General features: G+C 43.1%; 1 protein-coding gene across 7 annotated transcripts in view; it reads left to right on the forward strand.

The window, feature by feature from the left end:
- Positions 1-2753: 2753 nt before the first annotated feature.
- The window catches only part of add1 (adducin 1 (alpha)), a 41481-nt gene continuing 17929 nt past the window's right edge, over positions 2754-26305 (forward strand). For 3 of the 7 annotated variants that reach the window (XM_063210656.1, XM_063210657.1, XM_063210662.1), the window contains exons 1-10: positions 2756-2904; positions 14908-15116; positions 16892-17054; positions 19983-20134; positions 20904-20984; positions 21825-21974; positions 22693-22836; positions 23276-23374; positions 23735-23908; positions 24405-24674. In XM_063210656.1, coding sequence (XP_063066726.1) covers positions 14922-15116; positions 16892-17054; positions 19983-20134; positions 20904-20984; positions 21825-21974; positions 22693-22836; positions 23276-23374; positions 23735-23908; positions 24405-24674 — 1428 coding nt within the window. In that variant the 5' untranslated portion in view covers positions 2756-2904; positions 14908-14921. Of the gene's footprint in view, positions 2905-14907; positions 15117-15283; positions 15314-16891; positions 17055-19982; positions 20135-20903; positions 20985-21824; positions 21975-22692; positions 22837-23275; positions 23375-23734; positions 23909-24404; positions 24675-26305 lie in introns of those variants that run through there. The other 4 variants (XM_063210660.1, XM_063210658.1, XM_063210661.1 and 1 more) reach the window with 4 other exon arrangements.

The raw sequence follows: 26305 nt of genomic DNA on the forward strand, positions 1-26305 counted from the left end.
GGGTGCAAGACAATACCAGACAGTGGGAAACGGTTGGTCTGCTCACTGCTTTTGCTCTCCAAAAATCTAACCTTTATTCAGTGAAATATAATTATTCGATCCCCTGGACCTTCTACACAACAAGGCCTTAGACAGATGCAACATGTCCAGAACCCTGCAAGGGTCCGCACAGGTACTAGGCACTAGGCCCTGGCAGCACATCACCCCAATACTAAAACACCTCCACTGGCTACCCATCAATTTGCGTATCCGCTACCAAGTCCTCCAGCTCACTTTCAAGCAAAGAAGGTACACACAGAAGAACAATCTCTCGGGGGTAAATGCATTGGCCACGGTTTAGTACGGGGGCCTGGCCTGAGGACACGAGTGGATAGAAAATTAACCCCATTGCTCATGGTCAGTGGGTGCGACACCACAATTTCCGTACTCAATACTCCGTACGCAAAAATGTGCCAAACGAGAATATCCGGTTGTCAGTGTTCAGTGTGTGGTCAAATTAACTTCAGCTGTTGGTCAGCAGTAATTGGGGGGGGGGTTGTGATTAATTATGGACAGCTGACAAAAATTCACGCTGTCCTATGACCTGTTCCACACTCCGACCCTCGCGGAAGTGGCATTGCACTTAACCATGCTTCCAATCCTGACCGTAGAAGAAGAATTGTACTCCGCTCGCCATCATTCCGTACTACGCTGTTATGACGTCAGTACACCCTCCTATATATCGATCTCTCCTTGCTGTCAAGTCCCTCCATGGTCTGACGCCCCCCTACCTCACAGAACTCCTCCACCCCTATACCCCTTCAAGATCCCTGGTCCTCTTCCAAAGGACAGCTGGCCATCCCTCGCAGCAGACTTAAAGCCACCAGTAACTGAGCCTTCCAAGTAGTTGCTCCCATCCACATTCAGAATGTCCCTTCACTGGCCAATTTAAAAAGGCACCCCAAACCATGTCTCTTCTCTGAGGACTTTGGCTGCTAGTTTCCACAAGCACACACACACCTGCACACATACATACAACCCCACACACCTACACACAAGCTATGTTAAGTGACATTAAGTGTTTTGAAAGGCAAAGTTATGATTAGAATTATTAATATTGTTCTTAATACTATTCAAGCACAGACACAGTGGCTGGTACACCCTACCAAATTAATATCACAAGGACAGCCAAATTAAGTGTGTAAGATTATTCACCTTGCATGTCCCATTTGCCTTTTCACTTGTCTTCACATCTCCGGTACCACTTTCTTGAACAGCTTTCTTGGTCCAGAAGCGGCTGATGATTGGTGAAATGAAGGGGTAAAGGATCGGCTCCAAAAACCTCTTGTAGACCCAGAGAAGCACTGGAATGACGATGCAAGGAATGCACACCATTGTGAAGCAGTTGGCAGTGGGTAATTCAAGCCCTGTAAAACAAAATGCATTGTGTACATTGATGACATGTAGACTTTATGACAGTGAATGTGATTACACTCAGGATCAGAAGTTACTTGTGTGTTATGATCAGCAAACGCGTACCACCACCATACACCAATGGGCAGGAACATGTTTCAGCACAGCAGCTGATTCAGCACAACCCATTGACATATCACCACCACTATTAAACTACACTGTTGTTACTGCGTCACGTTTTATTGATTTATATCCCCAAAAGACTTTGCAAAGCAGCGGCTATTCTTCCTGGAACTACCTCAATACAATACCTGTTAGGAGAAAAGGTAATACTTATTTGATCTGAGCCTAGAAAGGTATTCATCACACCAGCTCACAGAGCCGACGTAGCAATAGGGTTATGAAAACTAGCAGAGAGCTATGACTTCCCAGCTATCTTCCCAGTGTTTACAACATGCGTGTCATGGTGTCACGTTGATTTACAGTGTTGTAGCGTAAATATACAACATCTTACAACAGTCAATCATGTTAAATTTACCTCGAAATGAGAATCTAGAACAACTGTGTGCTCAATTCAGGAATGTTCTGGATGGAAAGCCTTAACGCATCAGGCAAAACCAGGAACCAGCTACAGGATATTACGTAGATGGACACGCACTCTTGTTATTTCCGTGTGTCGCCACCTTTTGGTTGAGTTGATTAATGAACCGTGCTGTTCGATGTTCTCTTCTCAGAGGTGCACTCACTGGTAGAAAGCAACGTTGTTGTGATTTTTTTTCTCTCTGAAATATGGGTCATATAGTGAAAGCGCATAATGAATGTAAGGGGACATTTAACGTACACAATATTGAGAATATGAATCAATACAGTTGCCGTTGTACACTGCAGTTTCAGGGTCTCCACCAGTAGATGGCGTGCTGTCCCTATGCAAGACCAAATGAATGCTGCTGAATTATCTCAGCATTTGCCATATGGAATGATTCTAAAAGTAAAGACACGCTTGTGTCATTCATGCACTGCTACGCTGCACTGCAAATATTAATGCAATATAACTATATAGCCTAAATGTATGTGAATGTGCGGCAGGTAGATTAAGGACTGTTGTGGCAGCGCTGCTTATTAATACCATTTGAGCTGAGCCATATTATGCAACAAGCGGCATAATGCTGCAAAAGACTATGATGGGACATCTCACATCTCGTGGAAAGGGAAAGCATTAGCGCACCAGCCTATCGATGGATATTAGCTTCCCACTCAGACGAGTCAGTGGTTGAAGGTGGTGGGGATTTTCCAGATTTTCGCTGAAAGCATCCAATCAGCAAATCGCTTTTTACTGTCCGTCTGTCAGCCGCACCCTAGAAGAGGGTAAAGATGGGCGGAGCTTCGTGAGGACCACGAACTAGAGATCCTTTGAAAACAGTGGGGTTGTGGACAAAAATATCTGCTAAGGGGACCGTTCTGATCGACGGGTGTCTGATTCTTTTACAACATCAACTGTACCGAAGAATAAGGGTAAGGAACATGTAATGCAGATATAACTAAGACATGTGGCATAGAACTTCCGATATGTTTATTATTTAAATTCCTGGCTTTGCACAATGTAACGAATGTGCTTGCTAGCGTAGCTACAATGTATCCTGTAGTTCTTAGCGGGGCGAATGGAGGGGCGTGCGTGCTCAACAAACTATCTCTCACGCCTTTTAATGCTGTATCATCACAACAACAACCGAAGGGCACTCTTTTTGGTGGCAGTATTTTGTTGTAGGGTAGGGTGCATTCCATGTCGGTGACTAGCATGTTTTGGATACTGTGGACTGTCGAGCCGCATAGAATACACGAAGGCCAAGGCTTTTAACAAAGTCAAGTGAATCGGCGTGTGTATGCCCTTCAAGATTGGACTCCAGTTCTAGTTCTACTCCAGTAGTCATATTACACACCTGTCAATTGCACAGTTCATCACATTGTCCATTCGGCATTGCTTCTCTCTCTGTATGCCAGTGAATGGTGTCACGCCTACTGATACATGCGACTTGCCATGGGTCATACGACCACATATGGTCGATTGGAGTGTCGGTGAAAAAATAATGCATTGGGTTTATTTTTGTTCTTGTATAGCCACATATATCTCGAAAACCACGAAATGCCTTTTCTGATCACTGCAGTCATTGTCACATGGTTGTGTGCTGTGGAAACAGTGAGACTATACGTTATTATTTTGCTTTCATAGGCCCGTAGGCTTGGCCTACCACCGACCCAGGGGGTCAGAAGGAAGGGAGTTGGTCAGTTTATGTGATGCGAGGAAACAAATGCATGCTAGCTGTGGTGCATGTTTCTAGAAGACTGTAGTAAAACCACTCTCATGCTTGTATTGGAATACCTTGACAACTGAGAGAAAAAGAAAAGAGCAATAAAGGAAAAAAACAGCAACATAAATTAGGATTAATACTAATTATGTTAGTCCATTTAGTTCATACATTACCATACAATACCATGAAAGCTGTGAGAGACCGGTCACAACACGAGTGCCTCTCAGCATACCTATGTCGTTTATTATTTAAGAATTACATGTATTGGTGGGCACTCCATTTTTAACATACAATATTTAGTCTCCCACAGCCCTTGTCACCATATTGCTGTCTTCTTCTGGCTTTCAGGGTTTTCCCTGTGTTGTCTCTGCTCGTCATCCCTCAACACTCACCCACCCAATCCCCCAAGAGATAAAAATCCAATCCATTTTTTGTACTACTTATGTAGGTCAACAACGGGCCAACGGCCATTAAGTAAGTTGCAGCAAACATGCTAGCTGTGGTGCATGTTTCTAGAAGACAGTAGTAAAGGAAATGTACTTCGATAATTTGACGTGACACTCTCTCGCTCTCACGCTAGCTTGTTTTTATTTTGATTGATCCCCAGGATTCATCTCCCAACCCTCTCATAGAATAGATTGTGCTTTATTGTCACCATTCACACGTGCAACTTACACTATGCACATTCACAATGAAATTGAAATCACTCAGTTCAGAGTACAGACTTTGAAATTATACTGTTCAACCCAGATGACAGTGGGCTCAGTTCAGAGTCACACTTAAGAAGAAAGACACAACCATAGCACTTACCATCTGTAAAGACCTGACTGTATCTGAATGGCTCAGTTGTCATTTCCATAAAGGCTGACCCTGTTTCAGTGCAAGGGAATAAAACAGGCTTAAGTGGTCATTTTCACTGGAAAGGTATTAACATGCTGCTTGTCCACTGATGCGTTTCTTTTTAATCAGTCTCTGGCAGTGGCACATAGCCTTTTAGTTGTGGAAATGACCTCAGGGTGTTGTTGTCCGCAGGTTGTAATAGTGAAAGATAAGCAGATGGAACAATTCTGCTAGTAACATGATTTGACCTCCAATGAAATGTCATTTAATGTAGTTGCTAAGCAGGTTCTAGATTATTTGTACGGCTCTATTGATCAGCCGTAATCAAGATAAACACATCATTCCGTATGGAAAATGCATTGTGATACATTCTTTTTTTGACCATATCACCCAACCGCTAAATGCTAAAGATCAACAATCATGTATCTTCGGTTACACTCATGTAAGCTTATGTCAGTAGCATGCTATCCCTTAAAGGGGTATGCCACTATTGTGGGGCTTAATACAATAAAAATCGTTGGCTGGGGTATATAAAGGTGGCAGAGGGTCTTATTTTTCATGTTAAGCATTGTCTTGCTTTAAGACAAGTTAAAAGAGGGAATATGTCGCTAAGCTAGTGAAAGTCAATGAATCCGTGTAGCATTGTAGCATGCTACACGGATCCATTGACTTTCACTAGCTTAGCGACATGTTCCCTCTTTTAACTTGTCTTAAAGCAAGACAACGGCTTACATGAAAAATTTGACACTGTACCACCTTTATAAACCCCAGCCAACGATTTTAACTATATTAAGCCCCAAAATAGTGGCATACCCCTTTAAGTACAGTGCATGTACATAAAGTTACCTGTAATTAAATACATTGTTACACTGTACTCAATAAATGTAACATGGACGGTAAAATGAATTGTACTGTACCCACATCTTGTCATCATCTTATCATCTTGTCATCATCACTATGAGCTGAGGTGGGATGAGCAAAATAAGAAAGTGGATAGGGATGTCTGGAGCAACCCATGCGCGAGCACACACACTCACTCACACACTCACTCACTCACTCACTCACACACTCACTCACTCACTCACTCACTCACTCACTCACTCACACACACACACACACACACACACACACACGCACACGCACACGCACACGCACAGAGTACAGTACAGTAATTTACATGTGAAGCATAACCCGGATTACTTCCTTCCTGCAGCCTGCAGTATACTTTAGCTTTTTAAAAAGGGGATCTTCTCTTCTGGTTTTAAGTTAGCCCCACCCAGATAAGGATCAAGACTCCTGCTCCACCCTAGACCCTACCGACTCGCATGCACTGCACACACACACACACACACACACACACACACACACACACACACACACACACACACACACACACACACACACACACACACACACACACGCACACGTCATAATACACACGCTCTTCAGCTGCATAACATACTGGAGATAGCAACACTTTCCATCTCAGCAGACCTCAGACTTAGCACGGTCATTCAGCAACCTTGCTCACGTCTTTAGTTACATTACATTACATTTAGCAGATGTTTTTATGTGTAGAACAAGCAAACAAAGTGCAACAATGTAGAGCTAAGTGCAGCAAAATATAATTTGTGGAGGACTATTGTATGTGCAAGCAGGACAAAGTAAGCGCACACAGGGTTACTGTATAGAGGGCTAAGGATGAGTAGAATTAGAATTGTGATGATGAAGGGAAGGTCTCTTCGAAGGTTGAGAGTGTTCTGGTATGCTGTTATAATTTATTGATCAATGTCAGCTCATTTTCAGTCTGGACGTTTATGACATTGATATTACACTTCAAACACAACCTCAATCAGATTTATCAAATTGTATTTATATAGCACCTTTCATGTATACATGGACACAATGTGCTTGACAACAGTGTCACAGGTAGGAGTTGGTGGACCTTATGTTAGTGCTCTCCCATTTCTCTGAAACTGGGAACACTGATGATGGGCTAGACCCGAAACGTTTGTCCCTTGTCTGTCTGTTTTATTTACTTTATTCGGCTTTGTTTAATACAGTTTTGATTTTGCATTCAGCTCTTGTGTGCGACTCCTTTCTTCCTTTTCGCCATGCTCTTGCATTTAAAATCAATTTTTTGTTTTGTTTCGAACATAGCGTTTCATAAGACCCATTACCTACCAAGACAGAACCGTTAGAAAGCAATCCTCTTGCTCATTCATTCTCAAAGCTCCTACAATGGCTATCCTAACACCCACTCTAGTGATGTGACCAGAAATTATATTATTAACATACATTTACATACAAGCCCAAACTAACTTTCAGTCACATTTGCATATGCATTCAATGTATTTTTTCACCAGCTTTTCCATACAATTTTCCGATGGCCATTGAGTTTCACAGCAGTGGCCTGAATGAGAGTGTCTGGGTGTAGAGGGGCTGGAGTATTGGAGTCGTACTGGTGCACCATAAAGGCTTTTTTTCTGCCTCTGCTCTGTAACGCCACAGGGGATTGGCCAACATAGGAAGCTCTCACTGGCAAAGAGAATCTGCTTGGCAGCCAGAGTACTTTGTTATGTGGTGAAAGCTTTTCTCTTCTGTCTGTCTTTCTATCTTTTTTTTCATGGAAGTGTTTTATGTCGCACTACTTGCGCACCAAGTTCTGTCAGCGAAGCAGTTACGCCCTGCCCTCTTTACGCAGTTGAGAGCCCCAAAGCATGCGCTCACATCTGGTTTGTTTTCTTATTGGCGTAATGCGGGCCATATTTTGAAGGGGAAGAGGAAAAGGGTGTGGGCTGAAAAGTTTTCTGGATGTGTATTACTACAGTCGTGATGACGACATTGTTTATACATCTCTCCAGGTGATTTTTATGCCTGACGTAATCTGGTCATATATCCCTCCAGCTAAGTGTGCGCGTGTGTGTGTGTGTGTGTGCGTGCGTGCGTGCGGTTCGTTTGGAATGCTAAGAGACCCTCACAAGACTACAATTAAAGTTATAAGCAACCTGACCATTTATTATTGGCTGTTGCATTTAATCAAAATTGCATCAAATGTCCCATTTTCTTGTTCACAAAACCTGAGGTGATTCTCATTATGCATGTGAGAGCTTTTAATTGAGTACCCCTGGTATAGGCTAATATTGCTAAGAGGAACAGGAATGAATGCCACTGGTATCTCCTCTCTCAAATTAAAGTGGTGAACATTCAGCCATCTGGAGTAGCTTATATGCAGTGTGCTGAATGCCCTGGTACACAAGGGCTAGAGCATTGGAATGTTGAGTTAGTTACTGTGGCACTTGGTGCAAAGGATTTTTTTGCGTGGGAGGTGGTGATACAAATGTTGCATAATCAGAAAATGGGGTATCCGAAGGTTTCTATGGCAATGATCTGTGTTACCATAGTGATGACGGGCATAGCCGGACACCTCTGCACTCTTCACTGAAGTAGGACTGGCTGGTAGCTGATATCTGAGAATATTTTTGGTGCTGCTGCTGTCACAAACAAGCAGGTATAGACTTGGAGTATACAGAGATTTTTTTAAAGGGGTCCTATTATGCTTTTTCATGTCCACTTCCTATTTATTGGGTTACACAGCATCTGTTGTATGTAAAAGCTTGGTGAAAGCTGCATTTCACAAATTGGCCTCTTGGGGGAGAATTTCTCTGCCGCAGGAACGCTATTTCTCAACTGTCAGAGAACGCGTGGTTGGGTTTTCAACATTCTATAGCTTTTGTTTCCGGTACGGGTCTACGTCATGCTGTACCTAACATTGCTGCTTATGGGATGGAGTGTTGACGATGTCACAGACCATTTATTAATTGCAGAGACAGTAGACCTAATGCGCATTTGTTCATCGCAGCCACATAGCCTAGGCCTATCTGAATTTGACAGTATTGTGATGAGATGTATCCTATTTGTGAATACACCACTCAGTGTACAAAATAGTGTACAAGAATAGTGTAGCCTACAATGATAGTGTAGGATTTCGCCATTCACAAGTTTATTCCATTACGCATGTAATTTTTTTTTCAATTCATAAATCGGCTCCGTCAATAGGCTACAGCATCGGTCTAGACTGGAGGCTACACTCACCTGTGGCCCAAGTTATATATTTTTGTTTCATTGTGATATTAAAGCTCCAATTGACATTGATAAAATACCGGTTGGTAGGCCTATGGCTAACGGGTCAGAAACAGTTGAATGAGGAAGGTCGAAAACAGGCAGAACGCGTTAACGCAGTTGCGCACTGAGAATCCAAAACACTTCCAAGTGGGTGAAAGACTCGAATCTCTCCTTTCTCTCTCTATTCGCTTCAGGGCCATTTTGCATATGCTGTTGGCAAGACTAACTTTTGTTTGGTAAGATGTGAAAACCCTAGGCCTACACTTGTATTGCCGCTTGAAGCATAACATTAATTAGAAGACGTGCGCTGATGTTATCCAAATAGGTATCACGACATGACCAGCAGCCGTTTGCATCAGCAATGTTGGCAAGGATTAGCCAGTTAGTATAGGCTATGCGTAGGCTACAATTCAGTAATTAAAATGCAACGCAGTTTTGTTCATCATATCTGCAAGAGCAACGTGGATATTGGCTTGACGTCGTTTAAAACTGGTCGAGTCGTCGGGCGGCATGCCAAAAATAATGAAACTGAAACGGATAGGGCCTATTGTTATATAAAAAAATCATGTCCTGTCGATAAATGCGAACAAAAAAACCACGAAACCGAGACTAGGCCTAGGCGTTATTATAAGACCCAGAATGAAACCAATCCATCGAGGACTGCCCATTGCGCTTCCAATCCAGTGGGCGCATCATTTCTGCCGGGGACTAAATAGAAATGCAGTTACTAAAATGAAACCATGCACCTGAAAATACCTTGAAATGTATTTTTATGAAGCATAGCCTATCACCATTGTGCATTAGGCCTACAGACAACGAGCAAACAGGAACTCATGTTTAAAAGCCAACAACGCGTGCGCTCAGTAGCCTATTCAGTCTGGCTTGCAAATAGACCACAGGACGAATTTGAACACGGAGTTCATATCACAAATAGGGTGTCACGATATCACTGACAGACGTTGAATTGATAGGTTTGAGTCCGACAAGTCGTGCCCTTGTCTTACTGGGCGCACTCTTTCAATTTCGGACTGCGTCTTTGACAGCCAGATGGGGGCTGCCGCGGGAGCGAAGAAAATGTCCACAACTTCGCTGAATAAATAGGCCTATCCTTTGAACTGTGTACAGCAATTGCAGATGATTAGCTTATTGGATAGCCTATTTTGCGAAGGTCAACTTGTCATTAACAAGGGATGGTCTGATTTCAATCCCAGAACATTCTTTGTGTCTTCAAATTTCCACCTGTCAACAGCAGATCTAGACTTCTCCCACCTAGACCAGCGCGACACTTGTCTGTTTGCGAGCAGTAAACTTGGCTGATAACTTCAACTTTAGGGCTACAGTATGCAAGGCTAGACAGCGGGTTAACCAATCAGGCCCCTACTGTTGCGTTAATAATGTTTGAGATAAAGATTCTTCAGCGCAGGATATCAGAAATAAACAAGACAGCGCAGATGGCTATTAGTTTTTTTTTTTTTTAATATGGTCACAATCGCGTTATTACGCATCATATGCAATATGCGTATTATTTCATGAAACCTCAAATCGGAAGCAATAGCCTGTACCCAGCACTTTCAACCCTTTCTCAGATTAATGGCAGCCTAATTGTCCCAACCGATTTTGAAATCAAACTGAAGCCCATGCACGGAAGACTCGCATTGGATAGGGACTGGGTTTCAGCAAATGACACAGCAAGGTGCACAAATAACAACGTGGGACTTATGATGCGTCCTTTTTTAGATTAATTGTGGACATTGGGTGAACTATTTGGCTGTCAACTTTAGACATAGGCTACAGGGTTGGATTCCAGGTCAAAAACAGCTGTGCTGCTGACGTAATATTAGTAATAGAATGCTTGATGAAACGCTCCATGCTGCGTCGAGATTTCAGAATGTTGAAGGGTCTAACATTCTGCACTTCCACGCGTTTCAAACAGGCGGCGTAGGGTGCATGTACACAATGATAAAAAATAATGGACATGAAAACAAGTGATCATTCAAAATTAACTCCACTAACCACAGTAAAGCAAAATATTAACAATGAAAGTTATTCTAAATAGCATAATAGGGCACCTTTAAGTTGTGTGAATATGAATTATGTTGGAAAGTAACAAAACAGAAGAGAAGTCTGTTCTGTCCGTCTTATATTCTTTCTCTTTTTTTGTCATATTCTCAAGATGCTCTTTGCTTGAAGCCCCAGGTCTTCAAGCTCCAAAAAGTCCAGTTGCTTCAACTTGAACCCTTTTGACTACCATGACTTGAATGAAGAAGAAGCTTCACAAACATGCAATACTTTTCCTCCATTCCATTCGATTATACTGTATATATACATTAGCTCCAGTGTGTTTGTGTTTGGTTAGCAACCAGCTGTGGCTGGGCAGTCACAGAGGGACAGGCTGCAGGTAGGGCTGCACCGATACACATCTTTTCACTTCCGATCCGATCCCGATATCTAAATTTGGATATCTGCCGATATCGATACCACTCCAATCCTATATCAAAACCACATATATGCATGGGTTTCAATTTGAAGTAGGCCCACGTAGACTATTTGGTCAGAAAAGGAAGTCAGAAGAACAGGAAACCAATTAATAAGTAAAAAGTAACAAGTAAAAAAGTAACAATCTCATCCTGAAAACTAATATGCAAGTGAAATTAACATTAAACCTGGCTCAATGTCAGTATGAGGAAAATTCCAATACTTTGGGAAAAAGCCGATCCGATCCGATCTCTGAATTATGTTGAAATCTGAACCTGATACCGATACACCGATACTGATATCAAAACCTAGCTGCAGGACTTACTTTATGCTGCTCCTCCGCGGGGAGCTCCGGGATTGATTAGAAATTGCTATTGAAAGCACTAGCATGGGCCAGGGCCTCACTGCCTGTAACCTGATACTGCTGCACCCAGGATTCCTGCAAGGCAGGGGGATGTCTCCCTCTTGCTATGACTGGTTCACATGACCCTGTTTTATATTAATGGCCTGCCTAGGACCTACAGGTCAAATAGATTTTACTGAAACCTGCACCACATGACATGAAGAGATTGTAACCATTTCCCCCCCCTAAAGTGCCCATCAAAACCGTTTCCACTGTTTGGTCACATAATATGGACTGTTCAAGTGTAAACAACTGAGAGGTTGGTAAAAAAGGTGCATTTTAAACCATACTGGTTGCTCAAGTAAATATACAGTACAGTAAGAATACTGTATATACTGTATAATGTATTTACTATACAGTACAGTAAGTATACTGCAAACCATATTCGTAGTGGTCAATTTCATAACGTTGTCTGTAACGCTTTAGCACAGGCACCAGGGTTTATAAGTGTGATCATGGGCAGCATGCAGCTGTGTGCACTGGGAGCCGTCAGAGCTGTGATTGCTGCTGGCAGTGCACTCCAGTGACCCTCCTCCCTCGCAGTGCACTCACTCCTCCGCACAGCTCTGTTTTAACTCAGGCAAGGCATACTCCATCCACCACACATCACATCAGCCCGATGGGGAGGTACTGTTACACAATGCTTCAGTTATTTCCTGCTTTGCATCAGTGAGGACTGGGGAGGGAGGGAGGGGGCCGCCTGCCTGCCTGCCTGCCTGCTGCTCGATTTTTGTCCTGTCCTCTCTCTGTTTTTTTTTTATTGTTGCTTCTCCCCACTGCCCTTTTTCTTTTCTCTTCTTTGCTGTTGTAAGCTTATTCCTTTCCATTCTATCCTCCTTCCTTTCTCTTAGGTGTTCTGCACTTTCTTTACGCCTGTAACATTTCCAAACTGAGTGTTCAGTACTTAATAATCACCAACAGTTGATAAGCAATGGAAGGAGATACGTGTGAAATCCCTCACACAGCGTGTGACTTTTTTATGTTCTTACATAAGTCTTTGAAGGTCATTCTGGGAACTATTTAACTTTTTCACTTTCTCACACCGCCATGTCACTACATTATGTCCATGTGTCAGTCACATTTTTGCGGCACACACACACAATTCAGTCGTCCGCTTAATGAAAGGATTTGTCCGAAAAAATGAATTGCCCCTGGCAGGCCTCCCTTCTCACCTGATTATGGCGACCCCATGAGAGATGAGATGGTGGAGGAGATGAAAGAGGAAGTCTGTTTTGCATGGGTGCTGCTTGAGCCTGAGGTGAATTAGATTCTAGTACAATAGGTGGGCTCATTGTTTGCTGCCTGCTGTTGTGTTTTGTGTCTGTGTGGCTTCTTGTGATTCGAGTCAGCATAGGCCACTTGCTCACTCACTTTTGTGAGTTGGCTCCGGATGGTTCTGCCTCGCCAACAGGTTGTCATGGCTGCGAGAGCATAGCTGCTAGCAACTGTGTATAGTCAGGATTGAAGGCTAAGGGGCCGCTGATGTTAGTCAGCCCAGATACAGCACATGCAACCCCACCCTTTGGACGTCAGTGTGTCTGGCTAGTTTTCATTTGAGCGTTGCTTTTGAAACTGCACATTTTGCACACAACAAGGATGGGGCAGATTTTACTGTACTCCTGCTGCCAAACCTAACAATGAATACAATCAAGACAATGGACTCTGTTATGGGCTTTGCTCTGCTCTGGTCATTGCTTGTGCACGGTGCTTTGTTGAGACTTTGTTTTGTGTCTGGGAGAAAAAAACACCTCCCTCTGCTGGGAGGATTAATGCGGGGAAAAATAATTTGATGCAAAAAGAACTCATGTCTATGTAGCTAGTAAATTGTTTGTTCTGAGCTTACTTGGCTCAACATCAAGTGAACGTCCTTGACGGGGTGCGCACATCCAAATTCACTTTTGCAGGTGCAAGACCGTAACGGTTGGACTGCACACTGCTTAATTACTCTCCAAAAATCTAACCTTTATTCCATGAAATGCAACTACTTGATCCCCTGGACCTTCGTCAGGAATACGTATGTAATGTATATCGAGCAAAAACATCTAATTTCCTCTAAAACGGATGCTAATGGACTTCCTTTGTCTGGTAATGGTATTCCCTTGAGGAGGAAGAGTCAAAAGCATGCTCTCTTCTTGTCCCCTATACCTTTCTGTCTCTTTCTGCCAACTAAACCTATACATCATAAAAACTATAATTTAAAAATTCTCTGCCATATCCCAAATCTCCTGTGCAAGCGTCTGCGTCTCTGGTTGGATGGGAGGATGTGGTTTGAGATTGGCTCCTCTCTTCCTGTCAGAGCCAGATGGAGAGGGCACTTGCAGACAGGGAGAAATCAATACTCACTGGACCGGCTAAGCACTCGCATCATGGCCGCCGACTAGGAGGAGCGCGTGACTTTGAACTCAGTGATGGGAACACTCAAGCAAGGGAATGATGATTCAGGAGCTACCATTTAGAACTACCTGTTTTGGACTGGAATCACCTACCTGCACTTAGCTTGGGTGACTTCAAAATTACCGGCAAATTCCTGGCTATAGATTTGGACTCATTGGAATCATTTATAATTCAGTGAATGGAGTGGCACTACTAGAGTGTAGTCTGTAAAGCTACCCTTTTTTCCATAGAAGTTTGTCACATTGGTTTGTATGCAGACATGCATGCACAGGTCATGGGCAAGCTCAAGGTCCTCCTCAGCATATTTCCTTAATTCAATTGACTTCCTCGGCATGGTCTTTCAGTCAGAGTTGTGTAGAATCTGAGGAAGGTGAATCTGAGGAAGACCGAGAGGTCGAAACATCACTGCCATTGAATGAATGAATGAATAAAAAGAAGAAAACATAATTTAAAGAAGAAAAAAATCCAAAGGAGTGTGCAAACCTTTTTTCAAAAAATACGTAATCTTTTTGTTCAGCACCAGGGATTGTGCACAAGTAAGTTAAATCTCTACAAGCATATCAATATGAACATGACCCTTTAGGATGTGATCATTCTTGATGCTGAACGGGATCAATTTAAGTTAATTGCATTATGTGTAGTACAAGCAGGAAGCCTATCAAATAATGACAATTGGCTCATTCTTTTGAAACTCGGCCATCGGTAGATCCGAGGTTGTTCTCCCGACAACCGTTGTAAATGCGTTCTATTGAAACCGCTAGGGACAATACAAACGTCTGAAAACACTAATGTTAAACGAACTCGGAGTACACAGTTGCGCTCCGAGTTTGTGTTTCGGAACCCCGATTTGAGTACCCATTCTTTTACACTTTTCCGAGGCGGAAGCCGGAGTTTCCCGCAATCGAGTTTCAAAAGAACGAGCCAATTGTCCTTGATGTTGTTGTTCTTGTTGTGTCTCCTGTCCCTCTCCAGGATCAGGCGTCAGGATGAACGGTGACTCAGGTGCAGGGGTGGTGACGGCCCCCCCGCCCACCAACCCGCCCCACAAGGAGCGCTACTTTGACCGCGTGGACGAGAGCAACCCCGAGTACCAGCGCGAGAGGAACATGGCCCCCGACCTGCGGCAGGACTTCAACATGATGGAGCAGAGGAAGAGGGTCTCCATGATCCTGCAGAGCCCGGTTAGTACGCACGCGCACGCACGCACACACACACACACACACACATGCATACACATGCATACACACACACATGCATACACACACACATGCATACACACACACACACACACACACACACACACACACACACACACACACACACACACACACACACACACACACAGAGGAAGAGGGTCTCCATGATCCTGCAGAGCCCGGTTAGTCCTCAATAAATACAGACATATGGAGTATATACAGTATACTCACACACACACACACACACACACACACACACACACACACACACACACGCGCATTCTGCAGAGACCGGTTAGTCTTCCATAAATACAGACGTATAGATTATATAGTACACACACACACACACACACACACACACACACACACACACACACACACACACACACACACACACACACACACACACACACACACACACACACACACACACACACACACACACACACAGCCAGAGGGGGGAAATGCTTATCACAACAATATATCCTTTGTCTTTTTGCATATGGATTTATCCACCCCTGTGAACCCCCCAGGGGACAATAAAAACACTGTTTTTGAAGTTGATCTTGTTGAACTTGGATTGGATTTGCTGTACTGTTTTATCTGACTTCAGACTTAAATTTCTGAAGTTTGTAACAACGACTAGATCTATTAAGTCCTGAACTGTTTTCTTCTAAACCGTCTTAGGACACAAAGATTCACATCAACTTAATGTAAGATCTCACTTGTTACTGAAAACCAAAACATTTTTTTTTCTCGTCTCTGTAAAGTATTTATTTTGTAAAAAAGCCACACTCCCGGATGAAGTTCTTGCAGTTTTAATACTGGGTTAGCATGGCAGACAGACAGGACGATTTGGCCTAAGCCCTCTTCAGCGTCTTTTTTTTTCCTTTTTGTTTCTGTTAGACACAATATATTTTTAATGATGACATTGATACCTTCCATCATCACATAATTGCAATGGTACACGGTACACCCCATAGTCACAGAAAGAAATGTCGTAGACACAGGAACAACCGACATACTCTCTTTCTAAAAGACAACTTCTAGAAGGGTGTAGTCAGTCATCAAATACCATTGCAGCTGTGCAGCTGACTAACTCAATTTACAGTCCCCTCACTCTATTAGTTCCAGAGCTTCCTTCACTGATAAGGGAGACAATAGACGTGTGTGTCAGTGTCAGGCCCAGACACTGTTTAAACTAGGGCTTGGAAATCTCTTGTGAGCAAACACAGAGGTCTGTGTCGCGTCACGTCATGTACGCCCTACTGTCTTGCACAACATGGTTTAAGTGTATTGTTTGCAAACGATGAGGCCAACTGTAATTGTGCACTGCAGAAAACACTGGCTCTCAAAACCCAGGGAGGGAAAACGACATGCTTTAGTTTAGTTTAGATTTACTTTAGTTTCGAGTTTTGAATCATTTTACTTCGGTTCCGTTTGTTTTCCTCACCACACGATAAACGGTCAGTGTCATCGTTTTTATTTTTTAAACAAAAGGACAAGAAGTAAAAGGTTTCCTCTGTCATATCTCCATGATCCACAGCAGAAATACAACCTCCTGCTGTGTCCCTGTAACTCTTTCTTTCTTTCTTTTTTTTCTTTCTTTCTTTCATCCTTTTGTCCGTTCGTTTGTCCTTTCTTTCGTTGTTTTTGTCTTTTATTTCTTTTGTCCTTTTTTCACCTTTCTTTCTTCCCTTTTCTTCCTTCTTCCTTTCTTCCTTCCTTCCTTCCTTCCTCTCTCCCTTCCTCCCTCTCAGGCCTTCTGTGATGAGTTGGAGACGATGATTCAGGACCAGCTGAAGAAGGGCAAGACGCCCACTAGCCTGTTGGCCCTGCAGCAGATCGCTGACTTCATGACCACCAGTGTACCCACCATGTACCCAGCCGCGCCACAGGGGGGCATGGCCGCTCTCAACATGAGTAAGTCTTAAATTGCAAGCATTTGGAGGAGTCGAGTTGCTTGAGCTCTTTGGACAACTTGACATGGATGAATGAGAATCTTCAGACACTCAGTATCCAACTTTACAACTACCGGTACACAAACCTTGTTATTCCTGTGCTCTTTATACCGTTTTTCTTCATCGGATGGAAAGTAATATAATATATGAGACGGGATGGACATTGCCACAGCAGGACACAGGGACTAAGTCTGAGCCTCAATTCGGACCATTAATTTTTGTTATAGTAAAAACACTTATAAATACTTTTACTTAAAAATATACATGAATTTCTGTACTTAAATCTCGAACGAACGAAGAAATGCACCTGGTGTTAAAAGTCTACAGAATCTGCCTTGTTTTTAATATGTCCATGTAGGACCTGTCATATTAATAAAGACATTTTAATTTGGAGTGCCTTAGTCAGAGAATTTATTCTCATTTTTTTGGGAGTACTATACCTTGGACTAAAGAGCACCAAAACCCAAGAAGCCAAAAAAATATCTGGATAAGAGCACGCCATACTCCATAAACTGACAGAATCCTCCTTTGTTTTCCGTGCCATGAGTGTAATTATTAAGCCTTGTTTGGCGTGAGTGCCTCCGGCTACACTGATCCTCAAAAGGCCTCCACACTCTCTGACTGTCCTCTACTGTGACCTCCCCCCTCATGACATGTGACAGGATTAAGCCATCGTCATATCCAGGCATATGACCTGCTAACATCCCCAGCTCAGTCACGGTAGAGTCAGTCAGTCCTATTGTCTGCTATGGGTATTATGGCCCTACCCACACACACACATTGTGATTTTGTAGCAGAAACTATTGCTAAAACAGCTAGTTTAATTTCACTCTCTGCATAACTGGCTCAGAGAGTATCAAATGTAATGTTGGAAGAAGGACTGCAATGGGCTATATGAGCAATCCTCAAAGCATTCTCTCATTCGATTGTACAGAGTGAAGTTGTGAAAAAACAACCACAAAAGCTGTCCCTCAAGCTCCTCAAGTAATATCACATTAGTAACATACAAAGAAACATGTCAATAATAATAGCGCAGCTTTTATAGATAAAGCATATGGGAAAGGATGACATTTACGGGACCTTTCAACAATAATTCAAATGTTCAAATCAAGCTTTTTTTATATACAGTCCCAAGAAAAAGTTTGTACACCCTTTCAGGTCATAAAGCATGATCTGATCTTCCCGGAAATCACAAGAAGGAACAACCAGAGTCTGCTTTAACTAATTCAACCCAAGCATTTACAAGTTTACTTATTTTCATTGGCCATAAGATGTAAACATTCACAGGACAGAAAGGCATAAGTAAGTACACCCTTGCATTCAATAGGTTTTAACCCTAAGTTTGTCGCAATAACCTCAACCAGATGTTTCCTGTAGTTGCAGATCAGATTAACAAAACAATCTGGATGTATCTTGACTCCCTCTTCTTTAGAAAACTGCCCTTCTGCAGCAAGGTTTCTGGGATATCTGGAGTGAATAGCTTTCTTGACTTCATGCCATATCATCTCAAATGTTTTTTGTCAGAGCTTTGACTGGGCTATTCCAGAATGTGTATTTCATTGTTATGAAGCAATTCAAAAGTCAATTGCCTCTAAAATATGGGTTGTTGTCCCATTTCAGCACCCATCCTCTTGTGTGCCTCAACTGTGTGACAGACTACCTCACATTTTTTCTGTAAAATATCTCAATGAACTTCTGAGTTCATTGTTCCACTAATAATAGCAAACTGACAAGGGCCTGAGGCACCAAGGTAGCCGCATATAATGATTCTCCCGCCACCATACTCAAAGGTGGAGATGATGTTTTGGTGAAGGTGTGGTTCTCCAGTTCTCCTCCAAACATGATACTATGTGTTCCCCTGAAAAATTCAACTTTGGTTTCAACGTTGGTCTACAGAATATTTTGCAGTAATTTTATGAAGCATATAAATGCTTTTTCGCAAACCTCAAAGGTGCAGCAATATTTTTTTGGACAGAAACCCCATTCATTTTAGATTGGCAGAATGAACCCCATTTTTAGTTATTCTTGGTTACATCTCCACTTCTGAGTATGGTGGCGGGAGCATCATTATATGCGGCTACCTTGCTGCCTCAGGCCTTTGAAAGTTTGCTATTATCAGTGGAGCAATGAACTCAAGTTTATTGTGATATTTTACAGAAAAAACGTGAGGAAGTCTGTCACACAGTTGAAGCACATAAGAGGATAGGTGCTGAAATGTGACAACAACCCATACTTTAGAAGCAAATCTAAATTAGAATGCCTTCATAACAATGAAATACACATTCTGGAATAGTCCAGTCAAAGCCCTGACTAAAAATAATTGAGATTATATGGCATGAAGTCAATAAAGCTATGCACTCCAGACATCCCAGAAACCTTGCTGACGAGAGGCAGTTCTCTAAAGAAGAGGGAGACAAGATACATCCAGATATTTTTGTTAATCTGATCTGCAATTACAGGACAAGTCTGGTTGAGGATATTGCAACTAACTGAGGGTTAAAACCTATTTAATGCAAGGGTGTACTTACTTATGCCTTGCTGTCCTGTGAATGTTATAGCCTTATGGCCAATAAAAATATGATAACATGTAAATGTTTGTGTGGAATTAGTTAAAGCAGACTCTGATTGTTCCTTCTTGAGATTTCCGGGAAGATCAGACCATGTTTTATGATAAATTTTGACAGAAATGTAAGAAATTTCAAAGGGTGTACAAACTTTTTCTTGGGACTGTACTTTACTTTCACATGAATCCACAACAGTGGGGCACTTTCAATAGTTTGAAATCTTTATGATATACTGATTTTAAAAATTGCATTGAATTTGATTCCTATATCGGATACCTCTAACAGTCTGTGCGTGTCTGCGTGCTTTTGTGTGTGTGTGAATCCAGGTCTGGGAATGGTGACGCCGGTAAATGACCTGCGGGGCTCGGACTCCATCGCCTATGAGAAAGGGGAGAAGCTGCTGCGCTGTAAGCTGGCCGCATTTTACCGCCTGGCAGATCTGTTCGGATGGTCTCAGCTCATCTACAACCACCTGACTGTGAGTGTTCAGTCGTGATGTTTACCAACTGATAAAACGGAAGGAAAAAGATCCCCCATTTGATTTAATTTTAAACAGTCCAGAAACTCTTTTTTTGTTGGGCAAATGTACTGCTAATTACAGAAAACAACTAATGCATATTGGCCCTACAGCCTTCATCAGGGTATGTGAAATACATTATGCAAGATGCGGCGTCTTTTCTGATAAAGGGCCAGCACCCTCACAGTCGAAGTATTTAAGAGTGAAATCTGATTCAAGCTGAACAAAAATAACCAGTCTAGACACCATGCTACCAAGGCTTCCCCAACGAATTTCTACTCTCATTCAAGCAGAACATCTTGATATGATTTTCTAATCCATCCAGTTGAGGAAACGCTGTAACCATTTTGGAATTAAAAGTTGATATAATTATAAAAAATGGTTTGTGTTTTTGTGTAAATGGTAGTGTAGGTGATGCGCGCACATCCAGTAAAACAGGTGCTGGATCAAACAAACGTGCGTAAAAGAAGAAAGGAAATCTGCACACTGTTACTGCTCACCGATTTATTGAACACAACGTTTCGACCTCAGGCGGTCTTCGTCAGGTGTATAGGTGACCTGATATCACCTATACACCTGACGAAGACCGTCTGAGGTCGAAACGTTGCGTTCAATAAATCGGTGAGCAGTAACGGTGTGCGGATTTCCTTTCTTCGTTTATTTGTGTAAATGGTACCTTACCTTTTATAGCTCGCGTAAGATGACTCATCCCTTTGCCTTTGTGTCCCAGGTCCGTCTGAACTCGGAGCAGGAGCGCTTTCTGATTGTCCCGTTTGGCCTTCTGTACAGTGAGGTGTCTGCCTCCAGTCTGGTAAGAGTTAAGAGCACTCTGCCCTTATTACCTATTCATCCAACTGAGAAAGCAAAACACGAGTCACGTTAGGTCAACTAGGTGTTTGTAGTTTTTATATTATGGCACTTTACAGGATTATTCTTGAAGTGTGTGGCAGAGGTCCCTGCGCCTGATCACAAATTTGATCCACTCCGCCCTTAAAGGGACAGTTTGGTCAATTTCAACATGCAGTTGTAATGCTCACCCTACCCTGGACTTGTCAGTGCCTGAGATTTTTTTTTCTTCTTCTTCAGCCGTTTCCAAGATCCTGGTCATTGTAATGGGGGCAGCTCTTTGTTTACATTTCAAAAAAACATTTTTATTTATTCCCAAAAACATCCAAAAGGTTATAAAACATCAGCAGACAACTAGCAAACAGCAGTACCTTTTGGGAAAATATTTGGAGTTGGCCTATGTTTCATTTTTTAAAAATGTAAACAAACGCTGCCCCCATTAGAATTGCTCATATCTCGGAAAGGGCTGAGCCGAAAAATGTGGCATCACCAGGTACTGACAAGTCAAGGGTAGCGTGAGCAATACAACAGCATAGTGAAATTGACCAAACTGTCCCTTTAATCCACTGATCAAAGAATGACTGATGTCTTGAGTGTTTATGAAGTCACCAGTATTTAAACAGAAAACTTTGCAAGATTTTTATTTTCTGATCTCAATAGTCTGTCTAGTCTTGGAAAATAATTTTAGAATTCTTTACTCTAAAAAGGATTTTGGTAAGGTTTGGTAGGCAGTCTGTAAAATAATAAGTCTAAACTCCTCTGCCATGTCTCCTCATGTGTGTCTGTGTGACCTCCACTCTCACAGGTGAAGATCAACCTGGCGGGGGAGATAGTGGACAGGGGCAGCACCAACTTGGGGGTCAACCAAGCCGGCTTCATGCTGCACTCCGCCATCTACGCCGCGCGGCCCGACGTCAAGTGCATCGTGCACATCCACACGCCCGCTGGAGCTGCTGTGAGTATCCTACTACACACACACATACACACACACACACACGCACACACGTGCACAAATGCCCTTATCTTCTAGGCTCTTCCTGTCACGTTCAGGGCTTGACATTGGCTCCTGCCAACTGACCAAAACCCTTTCTGTCTCACAAACCATAGAGATTATTCTTGTGGGTGACATGGTATGTAACGTTTGTCTGGCCTTTGTGCATCAATGGTTTGTATTCACGTCCGAGAAAAAGCCCATTTAATAATAAATAATAAAATGTGTTTTGGAGCATACAGTACAAGCAGTGTGCAGAGCACTTCACGGTGTTGTACTTCAGTTCTCGCTGCAGGTGTGCCATGAAGTGTCGCCCTGCTGACCAGCTTTAACTCCCAGTTATACCAGAGATTCTTTAAGTAGGGATATGCCAATGTAATAGGTTGCTATGGGCACCTAACATGACCAGGTTCCGGTCTGCCTAAAGGGGCGTGTCATAATACTCCTAGCATTGAATAGAACAGTCCTTAGGTCTGCCTAGGTCTGCCTAAAGGGTATTTCCACCCCCTCCCCTTTGCAATAATAGAACCCGGAAACAATGGGCCAATGGAACCTCTCTCTCTCTACTCTCTCTGGTTATACCACGACAGGATGGAATGCCCCATTGTTATGCACTAAATGAGCCTAGTGTGTATTTTATAGAGATTTCAAACCTGACTGTTACGTCTCCTAACCCCTCCAGGTGTCTGCCATGAAGTGTGGGCTGCTGCCCATATCTCCAGAAGCACTGGCCTTGGGGGAGGTGGCCTACCATGACTACCATGGCATCCTGGTGGACGAGGAGGAGAATGTGCTCATTCAGAGGAACCTGGGACCCACGAGCAAGGTATATACAGTAGAACAGGAGAACATAGAACTAGAATGTAGAACCTGGGCAAGGTATGTGCAAGATGTATAGAGGGGAACATGGAACCAGAATGTAGAACCTGGGGCCCATGTGCAAGGAGAATATAGAACTAGAACATGGAATATCATAGAACATCTTAAAACATCCTCATCCAGAATAACCTGGGCCCAAAGGCAAGGTATATAGAAGAGGAGGATATAGAACTAGAACATAGAATGGCATAGAGCATATATTATGGAAGAGCTCATAGAACTATAACATACTATAGAGAAGCACAGAACATCATGGTGTTCTCATCCAGAAGCACATCCACATGCAACGAGGAGCTCAAAGAACAGCAAAGGTAATATATATGTCTAGTTCTGACTGGAGAGAACTCGAAGTTTATTATTTGTTTTATTTCCGTGTTTCTGTACAGGTGCTGATTCTTAGAAACCATGGACTTGTGTCTGTGGGTGAGACTGTTGAAGAGGCATTCTATTACATCCACAACCTGGTCACAGCATGTGAAATTCAGGTAAGTTCTGAAATCATCTTTCTGGCATTTAATTGTGGTGTACGATGTGATCATCGCTTCAGTTTCACAAGTAGCATAACTTGTTCAGTGCTGTTGTTGTGACATCCCTCATGATATTGGACCTCTATTCCGGATATCCAAAAATGAAAGCGTAGTCCAATCTAATACAGTAGTAGTAATGGTACAATTTATGGAATTGTGTTAAATGTTAACCTTTCTATTAAGTCACTTATGCGTGTGCCCCTCCTGCAGTACCTTGTGACTACCACTTTGGGAACCACCATAAGTCCATACATCACTTAACCACGCCACTAGCCTGTTAACATTTTTACAACCAACCCCTTGTGTCTGCCCTGTCAGGTGCGTACTCTGGCCAGCGCCGGAGGGCCCGAGAACCTGGTGATGCTGGACCCAGAGAAGTACAAGGCCCGTCCCAGGCACCTGGAGCAGGTCTCGGACGGCACCAGCACACATCCCAAGTGGCAGGTCGGAGAGCAAGAGTTTGAGGCACTGATGCGGATGCTGGATAATCTGGTAGGATTACCCTGTCTGACTTATTTTTCTTTCCATGCACAAGTTCGCTATCGTTAAAAGACCAGTAGATGTGGTGTCTCAAAAAGTTTCTTATTATACAACACAGACTACATAGTTTTATCCCTTATAAGCACAAAAGAATGCAACTCTCACTCTGCGTGGTGCAGTGTATTGTGGGTAAATGAACATTGCTGATTCTGTTCTACTTCACTTAACAAGGAGAAAAGTAATTGTGTGCATGTATGCAACTACACAACAATTAAATTGTACACTATAATTGTATAGATATTATATTGAAATTTAGTTCGTATATTTGTTTTCTCTGACTGTGATGTGCCCAATTAACTCTTTCATTTCTATCCTCCTTTATCCATCACTCTCTTTTTTTATTATCTCTACTCCACTTCCTCTTCCTGTTCCGTTTGTTCCTTCCTTCCTGTTATGATTTCATTTCCTGTAACCTCCCGCTACCCCCTCCCAACAACAACAACAACAGGGCTACAGGACCGGTTATCCGTACCGCTGCCCCTCGCTGCGCGACAAAGCTAAAAAGTACAGTGACGTGGAGGTCCCGCCGACCGCCACGGGCTACAGCAGCTCGTACGCCGAGGACAGTGACTCAGGCGCACGCTCCCCCCTCAAGCACAGCTTTCAGCGGCAGCAGCGGGACAAAAGCCGCTGGCTGAGCTCCGGCCGGCCCGCGGCAGACGAGTCCTGCGAGGACGGGTCCCAGGACGGCGGCAGCAGCCCCAAGGCGAAGACTAAGGTGTGGACGAACATTTCACACGATCACGTCAAACCCTTGCTGCAGTCTCTCTCGTCCGGTGTCTGCGTGCCAAGCTGTATTACCAACTGCTTGGTCTGTGCCTACCTTACTGTTCATAGTTTAGATGTTAACTTGCTACTTGTGGTTTTTGGGCAGCTGGCGGGCAACCTTGACGGTCTCTTAGTCGTGATCTTAATTGCCCCCCCTTCCCCTTTCTTAGCCCCATGTCTTCCCTTGTTTCAAAAATTGTCAAACTCTATATATATATATATACTAACTATATTTCAGATTTCAATGCATACTGTAACATGAATGCCTTTGGCATTTGTGCATTGCATGAAATCTGTAATCCAGCCTGTTTCAAGCCTGGTGTTTCCCCTAGATATGCTACTTGACCTTTGACCTCTCGTCTCTTTTAAGGGCCAAAGCCCTTAAGTGTTCCCATGTTATCACATGTGTTATGTTGCCCTACCTATACCTATATCATAGATCTTTGCCTCAGTGACCTCTGTCGTGGCTTATGACCTTCAAGATGCTCCCCAGCTGCTCAATGCATGCCCAACTGCATGGATAATCAGTTGCTTGGTGGTGGTGGGTAGCGTCCTGGTGACCTGGGTCGCACGTGCCTGTTCACGGACATGGCTGGATGGTGTCGTTGCTTTTATGCAGCTTTTCTTTCTTCCTTTTTCGCTGGCGGTGTGCGTGCGTGCGTGCGTGTGTGTGTGTGTGTGTGCGCGCGCGCGTGTTTTGGTATGTGTGTACGTGTGTGTTGGCTTTCCCTTCCGCTTCATTTTGCCTTGTGTTGTCTGTTGCCGACACCCAGTGGTGCCCTCACAGGGTTTGGTCTAGAGGTCCCCTGACTGCCCCAGGGTGCACTGTGGGTAGCTGTGCGTTTCTATCATGTTTGTGCCTCGTGACTCTACGACAACTGTGGAACAGTGCCTCTGAATTAGTCAAATAGTCAGCAGCAACCTCTACAGAGGAAGCATTGAGTACTCGCAACAGCATAAGGGATATTCACAACACCCTCAAATGTAAGCATGGGCATGTTTTTAGTATTATTTAAGTCTTAGGAATGATCTAAGTCCACCACATGTAGAGTAGCATTTTTTGTGTCTTCCTCTTGGTGGCAGGAAGGAGTCATATTTATTAGCTCTAAGAACATGATGTTCCAAAAGATCTGGTTGTTCATTACCAGTGGGCTGTAGCACAAGCACATCTATTATAGTATCCTCCCAGCCCAGGCCTGTCTGATGTTGACCCTGGGCGGTATTTGACCACTGGTGCTTTTTTCAGCTGATCCTGAGCTCTGAAGCTTTATAGTCCAAAGCCACAGAGTGAAGGCAGGGCATGATGGATTTCAGTCCAGACGTCCTGATATCGTATAGCGGGGTATGGACTTAAAAATCCCAGGAGTCGCTGCTTGCTTTTTTTTCTCCTGACTCCCTCCCAGCTTCTCCTGCCTTTTTGTTTATTTTAGTTTCATTGGAAAGTTTTGTTGACTGACATTTTGTTGCTGGTTATTATATCTTTTTTTTGGGTTGAAAAAAGCTCACTCCTATCAACTGGAGTGTTCTTTGAGCATGAGTGTTTTGTTGAAATATTAAAGGGAGAATAAAAAAAAAAAGTAA

This window comes from Engraulis encrasicolus, chromosome 11 (assembly GCF_034702125.1).
Source record: "Engraulis encrasicolus isolate BLACKSEA-1 chromosome 11, IST_EnEncr_1.0, whole genome shotgun sequence".
In the NCBI taxonomy this organism is placed as follows: Eukaryota; Metazoa; Chordata; class Actinopteri; order Clupeiformes; family Engraulidae; genus Engraulis; species Engraulis encrasicolus.